This window comes from Eulemur rufifrons, chromosome 3, assembly GCF_041146395.1.
Source record: "Eulemur rufifrons isolate Redbay chromosome 3, OSU_ERuf_1, whole genome shotgun sequence".
Lineage (NCBI taxonomy): Eukaryota > Metazoa > Chordata > Mammalia > Primates > Lemuridae > Eulemur > Eulemur rufifrons.
Genome location: NC_090985.1, coordinates 33965652 through 33974716, shown reverse-complemented (window position 1 = coordinate 33974716; position 9065 = coordinate 33965652). Strand labels below are relative to the sequence as shown.

The 9065-nt window shown below is 43.8% G+C and overlaps 1 protein-coding gene across 1 annotated transcript in view; it reads right to left on the bottom strand.

The window, feature by feature from the left end:
- Positions 1 to 885: 885 nt before the first annotated feature.
- Positions 886 to 9065, bottom strand: part of KCNQ3 (potassium voltage-gated channel subfamily Q member 3) — a 296583-nt gene continuing 288403 nt past the window's right edge. Inside the window, exons 12-15 of the mRNA XM_069465967.1 lie at positions 7951 to 8082; positions 5354 to 5452; positions 3579 to 3663; positions 886 to 1620 (exon numbers count right to left, since the gene is read on the bottom strand). Coding sequence (XP_069322068.1) covers positions 886 to 1620; positions 3579 to 3663; positions 5354 to 5452; positions 7951 to 8082 — 1051 coding nt within the window. The remainder of the gene's footprint in view (positions 1621 to 3578; positions 3664 to 5353; positions 5453 to 7950; positions 8083 to 9065) is intronic.

The following is a 9065-nucleotide window of genomic DNA, read 5'->3' as shown; positions in this document are numbered from 1 at the left end:
TATTAGGTGGATATTTTGCACTTAAGTGTCATGGGGAGGAATGTGAGTTGGAACCTCATTTTCAAGGCACTGAACTCAGCTCCTCATCTGACAAATTCCACTGTCCTTGGCTACATAAATTGGAAACTACTTTAACGAGCGTGTATCTGTCTGTTTGCCTATTTTTCCCTGCCAATTCATAACTCATCAGAAATGCTACACTTGAAATTACCACCACCTTTTACAGCCAAGGAAACAGAGGCATGCTGCTAAACAATGTCAGACCAAGTGAGATCTTTTTGAGAGTTTTTAAATGGTTTTGCCAATTTTTCCATAATAAAATATTTGTTTACATTCTTGGTTTTGGAGATGTGATGACTATCTCATTCCTTTCCTAACGTGAGCTCAGTAGGCAGCCTCATTAATACACAATGTGGTTTTGTTAAGAAAATTATTTCCTTATTTTAGAAAACAATTAATCCCTGGAGTGTTTTACACAAGGGGGCAAATCCTAAAAATAACTCGAACTCCTTTCTCTGTTTACCAAACCAAAACCCAAACCAGCCAACCAAACAAATAGCACGGCTCATCAATAATTTCTCCCTGCACTGGCCCAATCATGATTAAAAGTAAGAACAGCAGATAAATGTGTATCCTAGAAGAGATTAGCGGTACCATTTATATAGTGTAAAGTCATGCAAACCATGCTGAAAAGGAAGTGCTTCGTCGTGGCAACATGGGGAGGAAGAAGGCCGTGGACAGCCTCTGCCTGGGTGGGGGCCACCACGCACATGCATGCATCTGATGCAGCCATTGGTGTCCCCGCTGGTACGCGTCTGGTGTGAGAGTGAGTGAGCTGTACAAAGTCTGTCTACATTACAAGGAGGAGTCAGCCAGTGACCCCTTTTAAACGGGCTTATTGGGAGGGGTCCATATGGAATCAGAAATCCCATCCCCTGTGGACGACAGAGGCATGGAGCCACTGGGCGTGAAGGGGTCCGTGTCGGTGTCCGTCTCACCCTCGGCGAGGTACCGCTTCTCCCTCATCCAGCTCGACCCCCCGCTGGGGCCAAACGCATAATCGTCTCTGTCCTGGGAGATGCTGAAGCCACTTGGAGACCGCTCCAGCTCCTCATGGTTGACTGACATGAGGGACAGAGGTGTATCGCTGTCCCGTGTGATGCTGCGTCTCTGCCTGGGGGAGATTCGGTCCGAGTAGGGCCCGTGCAGTTCAGCCTGGGGGTGGCAGCTCACTCGGGAGTCCAGAAGAGTCAAAATGGGCAGGACAGTGGGCCTTTCTGCATACGTTGCTGTCGAGGAAGGAAGAGTCCCCGGGCTCTTTCCAGAACTGGGTCCCCCTCGGGGCAGGTTCACAGGATCATGTGCAAAAAACCCATAGGGGCCGACTTTGTCGATGGGCACCTGGTGGAAGCTGTAGGGGGGTTCCGGGGGGCCTGTTTCCGAATAGTTGCAGATGATGGTTTTCAAATCAGAATACCTGTTGTCCTCTTTCTTCTCCCCCTCAGCTGGCGAGGAGGCCTCCTTGGCCGGGTAATACTCCGTGACGTGCACCTGCAGCCGTTCCATGTGCTGCATGTGCATATCCACGAGAAAGTCCAGTTTCTTCCCCATGTCCTGAACCTGGAAAATATAAGAAGCTGGAATTACTGCTTTCTCTGGAGGTGGAGGTCCTCGTTATTGGTTGGGAGGAAATATTATAGTATTTTATCTACTTTTCAGAAGGGAAGAGAATTCTTGCAAGTCTTAATAAGAACAGCAGCTAATAATTTATTTCATGTCTCCTACTCGTAAGCCGTGCACAGTGTTAATGCTAATCTAGAAACAAGCGGGGTAAGGGCTTTCCAGGAAGCAAAGGCTGAAAACAGAGAGATGGCTTGAGCGTAAGTGTTACAAGCCTTCTTTGTCTTCCAGAGGAGGGGCTGGCCTTGCTAATGCCACCTGGGCCAAGGAGCAGGAGTTCCTGATTTCTGAACATTTCTTTAGACAGCAGCACGTAGATTGTTGGCGCATGTTTCTCCCACTTGGTGATGTAAGCCCCAAAGATACATGGCGGTGGTCAGCAAGAATTGAGCTTCTCAGAACTGGAGATCCTACCTAGGGGTCTTGAGGGACAGTGGAAGCTGTATCTGCTTTTGTCTTCCTAAATTGGGAACTCATCTGAATTTTTGTGAGTGCTTATTCATGAGTTTGTGCACACAGGTGTATGTTCTTTCTCTGACAATTTACAACTCACCAGGAAGCATTGTCATCAGGTATATTAGCCTGTTTTACAGATGGGGACATGAGCACAGTTATAGGCGATGACCGGGACGGCATCCCAGCCTCAACAGTAACTAACACTCACAGAGCAGGCAGTACCTGATTCTGCTTGTTGACTAATTTAACTTCCACAAACCCTATAAGGCAGATACTATAATTATCTCTATTCCACAGGAGAGGGAACAGAGGCACAGACCGATGAAGTAGAGCTGAGATCATAAATTTTTTTTTTTTTTTTTTTTGAGACAGAGTCTCACTCTGTTGCCCGGGCTAGAGTGAGTGCCGTGGCGTCAGTCTAGCTCACAGCAACCTCAAACTCCTGGGCTTAAGCGATCCTACTGCCTCAGCCTCCCGAGTAGCTGGGACTACAGGCATGCGCCACCATGCCCGGCTAATTTTTTGTATATATATATTTTAGTTGTCCATATAATTTCTTTCTATTTTTAGTAGAGATGGGGTCTCACTCTTGCTCAGGCTGGTCTCGAACTCCTGAGCTCAAATGATCCGCCCACGTCGGCCTCCCAGAGTGCTAGGATTACAGGCGTGAGCCACCACGCCCGGCCTAGATCATAAATTAAATTTTAAAAATGAAAAACGATACCTTTGATATACCAAAAAAGAATAATTCAGATTTTCTCTCCCCTCTCCTGCACGGATCCCATTTCGGGTTTTGAATAAAATAAAAGGATTGACATGATCCTAAAGGAAATTGGCAGTGACATTTACTTAGTGAAAAGTTAGGCAGATGGTGCTAGAATATGAGCTAGCAAACTAGGAAAGCAAGAGCAAGCTACACGGGTGCTGGGAGTGAGCTTCTCTTTCCACCCTGAGTGACCCCCACCCATAGCCTGCCCTCCTGCAGTCAGGCCTCCTCACACAGGACGCCCGCCGACCTGGACATTGAGAAAAAGAGGACCAAAGATACACAAAATGAAAAATAAGGAGGACAAGTCACTAACATTCCCTAAGGGACCACCACGAAGTGCATGACAACAGCAGCTACCATTTGCTGAGTGTTCACTGTGTGTCAGCTAACGTTCTGAGCAATTTACATGTATCAACCACTTCATACTTACAGCAACTTCATGAAGTATTAAAATCCCCATATTACAGATGAGGAAAACTGAAGCTTGGAACAATTAATTAGCTTGCATGTGATCATCCAGTTAGTAAACGCTAAATCCATGATTTAATTTCCACATTCTTTTTGGAATGTTAGATAGTATTAATATTAATCAAGTATCTTATCTCCCTATAAAAATGGCATTTGAAAAAAAATTTATATACTTGCTTTTTGGTGAGGGAAAGGGAAGACCTACCTGTCTTTCAACTTTTACAAACTTCCCCATCATGCTTTGGTCTTCAATTTCTGATGTGGATGCTCTGGCTACATATGGTTCATTCCTAAGAAAAAGCCAAAACTTCTATAAGATCATTGCATCTATTTTGCTTTTCAAGGTTATTCCAGCTAGACAGGCTGAGGCCCATGGAGCCATCATTGTTATCCTCATGCTTTTGCAGCCTGAAAGAGAAGCACTCAACTCTGGAGGTGTGAATATATGGGAGTCAGGAAGTCAGAATTTTCCTGCCTTCAACACTGGTATCTCATGCTTTCCTTCACTTTAGGAAAATTTGAATCCAAATAGTAAGCTACTACTAAGGAGCACTTGCTTTGTGTTAAAATTAATAAAGCACCTAACAGTGCCTAGAGTGTTTAATTCCTTTAAATTGAATTCCTTTGTTTTTCAGTCTCAGACTGCTGCTTGAGAACTTCTATTCTGAGTGAGTGTGTGTGTGCGGCAGGAGGGTAAGGGGTTGTCAAATCTCTGAAATTATGTATGGTAGGTATAAATATTTCATCTGGCCAATTTTGTTAAGAATGGAAAACAAATGCTGAATCTGGAAAATGATACAAAAGCTAACACTGGTGGAGAATGGAATTGAGATGTGCATTGAATTTACTCTTTGGCTATGCACAATTAATATCTGCCTAAATTCCAGTTAGTTTCAATATTTTCATGTTCTATGTAGATGAGAACTTTCAGGGAGCCTAGTTATTGCTCAAAACCTTCATATTAGGCACTTTTCGATAGGTGATTTTTCTCTCTCACAGGCTACTGAATCCTGGTAAATCCCTGGCCTGTCTTTGGCTGAGCAGTCTTGAATTAAGGTAGATGTCAAAAACTGGTGGCCCACGTGCTAAATCCAGCCTACTAGTGTTTTCCTTGGCCTGCACAAGGTTTTAAAACACGTAAGCCATCTCAAAAATGGAGAATTTCACATAAAATCTGGATATTCTGCTTTTTTGAAAAATTAGACTATGTGGAAACAGAGGACTCTCATTCTTAAAATGAGCAATAACAGAACAATACAACAATTACTTCCCTTAGATGGGTCCTCATGGTCCCATCACTCCCTATGGCATCCCCAGGACTGAAGCTGAAGATTAGATGCCATTTTTCACCACACTCCTGCTTTTGCTTCTTTTATAAGAGGAAGGTGCATAATATTTCTTAAGCCTGACTCCCTCACTCATTTAGGTTACATGCCTTGAAGACATTTGGGAATAAAGAGACGTAAATTCAGGTAGTAGACTTTCTAAAGGATACCCTGATCAAAAATTTATAATGTTTTTTGGAGGGAAAAGAGCTGCTCTATTGAGGGACAAAGTGCTCTGTGTCACGATGTTGATGCGGGCCTGACATCTGAGTGCCTTCTCTGGCCTTGTCCTGGCAGGGGTATCGGTCCACCCAAGGATGGCTAAGCAGGAAGAACCAAGCAGCCTACTGACGAAGCTGCGGGCTCTGCTAACATGACATGTTCTTCTCGTTCCAACGAAATGTCTGAGTCTCCTCTTGTTTTATAACAAGGAAACCAGTGTGGTTATTTTCATTTTCAAAACCATAGAAAGAAGTTATCACCCATATGGTCTGGGAAGAGGGGCGGGAAGTCTTCTGTGCAGAAATCTTTCAAATGGCCACCAACTGGAACAAGCTTCAAACTCTCTCTTCATTTTACTTAGGGGAGTGGCCACTTCACCCGCATGAAGGACCCACGCTGAGATTTGGGGGTGGGGATGATCCACAGGCCCCACCTGGGAGACTGCTGGGATGGGTAGGTGAATGCCGCCCCCTTCTGAGACTTCTTATGTTTTGGAGTAGATGGAGGTCCAGGGGTGAAAATCATATCTATTCTGAAAGAAACAAAGAGAAGAGGGATTAAATGGATTAAATTACACAGACCCTTGTTTTGGCAGGAAAACAAATCATTCTATTCCCTCTGGAATCAGATACGGGCTTGGATGGGCAATATATATAACCTGAACTTTTGTACCCCCATAATGAGCTGGAATAAAAAAAAAAAAAAAAAAAAGAAAAAGGAAAAGAGAGAGAGAGGTGGAGAGAAATAAAGAGAGAGAGAACCTATGACCTCAGTATATTCTTATCCTTTTTTTTTTTTTTTTTTTTTTTTTGTCTAGTGGTACTAAGAACATCTTTCTATCCCAGGGGAGAGGAGACAGACAAACCACTGAGACAGGCTGAGGGCTGCATCTTATTATTTTTTATAGGAAGTGTCATATGTGTGCAGCTCTTTTATCCCTCCTCCAAACATCTAGTTAGGGAGTTTTTGCAGCCAAATCCTAGGCTCCATTTTCAGCTGTGCACGTTGCTGCTGCTCCGTGGGCCTCCCTGGCCATTAGAAGGATGGATCCACACCAGTCCCTGCACCCAGCTTCCATTGCTGCGTGAGGCACCAGCTCCCACTCTATGCCAGGATCAACACGAGAGAAATGTTCCCCACTGTGCTCCAGGGCTTGGGTGGGGAGCGGCCTTGAAGGCTCATCACAGACCCAGGGCCATTATTAAGGCTGTGCACCCAGAAACAACCACTCTGTCTCCTCTCTGGAAACCCAGCTGCTCCTCCACAGACACCACCATGTGCTAAATTGACCTTCCTTTCTCTCTGGCCCACTGCAAGATCGGCATGGCTGGGAAAATGCAATTAGTCAACCTCCAGCTACAACTCTTAGAAATGTATTTGCCCAAAAAATGGCAAAAACTATGACAGTGTGATGGTCCACTCTATACTTGTTAAGATTGGCTGATAGCTTTGGAATCTGGTGTCTTAGACATCATTCTCCCTGGCTCTGTCTCTCAGACATAAATAACAGCACGTTAGGCTCAGAATTTGTTCCCACATGCATTTGTTCAGCAGGCACCGAACACTGCGTGCCTGCCACTATACTAGGAAGTCATAGTTGATGTCCCAGTTAGAGATAATGCAAGGTCACGCATAACCATACCTCCAACCCAGGCAGTGGGATGTTCCTACCCACTCAGCAGGCCTCTCCAGTGGGGAAACATTACTCAGACAAGGAAGCTAAGGCCAGAGAGGGTTCATACAAGCTGGAAATCTCACACAGATCAGAAAATGAATGGCAAATAGCACTCTGGTTTCCTGACTGTGGTTCAGGGAATCTTGATATCATACTGCACTTCGGTTTTAAAATTTTTTAAAGGATATTTTTACAACTTATTAAATATTTGATAAATTTAAAAAGTAGGAAAAAAAACAAGTCACAGGTGAACTCATCATCTCAGTATGGCCACTATAATCTCTTGAGGGAAGTCCTATTTCTTTCCTCTAGGCCCCCATATGGGAGAATGTGTGCATGCCGTGTATATTTCTGGGTAAACATATGTGTGTGTTTTTGTAATAATTTCATAATATATATTAGTTAACATCATATCAAGATCTAGAGTATATTTACTCTGTCATATATTACATATAATATATAAACATATATAAGTAGCCATAAATATATACATTTGCATATGTATAAGTGTATATACATATTTCTGAGTGTATTATTAGTAATCATATCATATATAAATATTCATAAATCACATAATTAAAAAAGATCTCATTGTATACTTTTTCTAAATATCATTTGGTTGCTGTATAACATTTTAATATGAGCAGGTGCCTTTTTTTCTTAACCACTACTTCATAATTAAGGAAGTGCTGTGGTCTAGACAGAGCAGGGACTTGGTGACCAGTCAGCCCTGGTCTGATTCCCAGCTCTGCTACCTACTAGCTACCAGCTGGGTAATGTGGGGTAAGTCCTTTGCCCTTTCAGCTTCTGTCTCCTCATTGAAAAAATGGCACTGTAATGAAATACTTTTCGGGGTTATAAAGGATTAGACACATATAGGTAGAGAACTTAGGAGCTTAATAAAAATAAATAAAAATTGTGGCAATTATTAGTTGAGCATTGATGCTATTTCCATTTCATTATTATAATATGTGATTAACATTTTTAATATGGTAAAACACTATATTTATAATTAGCCAGCTGGAATCCACTTAGATGATCCTGATTTTGTTGGCGACATGGAAAGTATCACAGTCTGGATCCAGCTGAACACACACCTTCCCCTCTGCCTCAGGCCCGACCAGGGTGCCGACCTTGGCCGCAGCAATGTCGTGGAGCTTCTCCACCGCCTGTTTGACCTGTTGCTTGCCGGCCTTAACATCCACAATGCTCGAGGAACATTTTTGTTCTTAAAAAACTCCCCCTGCATTTTGGATTATTTCTGGATGGCTTTCACCGTAAACTCTAAGGTTCAAGGACTTCGGTTCCGGAGCAGTCAGGAGAGCAGTGTGTGCCCCCAGGTGCGACTGCCTTACCTCGTCTGCAGGTACTTTATCCTGGAAAGCATGTCGAGATGCCCTGCGGAATACTGCTCGATCACATCCTTCACGTCGTAAGGCCTCAAAGTCTCCTTGAATTTTTTTTTATAGAGACGGAATTGCAGAATTCTGTAAGGCGAAATAAAAGCATTTGCGTGTCATGGGTGGAGCGTGCAGGAAACTATAATGTGAGGCCAGCAAACCCAGGGGCAGGGGAAGAAGAGAACCAAAGAGAAAATGCCTTTCTGTGGAGAACTTCCAACTTTTGGTTCTGGTTCTGCCCCTTCAAACCACATAGAGTTAGGCTGGCTAGTACCTGTCTGTCATGACTACCACCCTTTATCATGCAAATAGTAAGAAAGTCGTCATAATGTGAGCTAACATATATTGAGAGCATCCATTACATGCACACACTGAGTGTGATGTTTATGAACTATCCTGGTAATAGATCAATTTATAGACGACACAGCTGTGATCCAGAGAGCTTCAGCATCTTCCCGTCTGGCTCATGAGGTCAGAGCTGGTCCTCAGACCCAGGCTGTGTGGTGACCAGGCCCATGCCTATAATCCGTGTCAGCTGTTGTGTCTCATCTTCAATAGCCTCTTTAATTCTTTGGCTTGTGAGCTCCCAAAAAAGAAAAACTAGTTTCTGTTTCCTGAGTTTTCTCAGGTTCGTTGTAAAGTGGGGCACCCACAACTGGTAGGTGAGGTCAAACCCTCAGGTCCATCCTTTATCGTTCCTCTCCTGGGAACCAGTAAAGTCACCCCTGATGGCTAAGGCTCCCTGAGAGCCCCAACATGAAGTCAACTCCTGCTGTGCACAGCCTCAATTAAAACCCGAATCACAGGTCAGTGTCAGGAGGCCACAGCCCATCCCAGACCCTTCCATCTCATGATTGCACAAGTCTTTTTTATTGTGCACTCAAAGTTCATTTTGTTTGTCATAGCTCATGGCTCCAGCCTCCAAACACTCTTTTGGCAAATTGACTACACATCCAATTGACTTGCCCTCCTTCTCAACTTCGTGTTAATTCAGAACCTTCCCTTTGTGTGGTTCCATCTAAGGCAGCAGACCATGGTTCACAGGTCAAATCTGGCCCACTGCCTGTTTT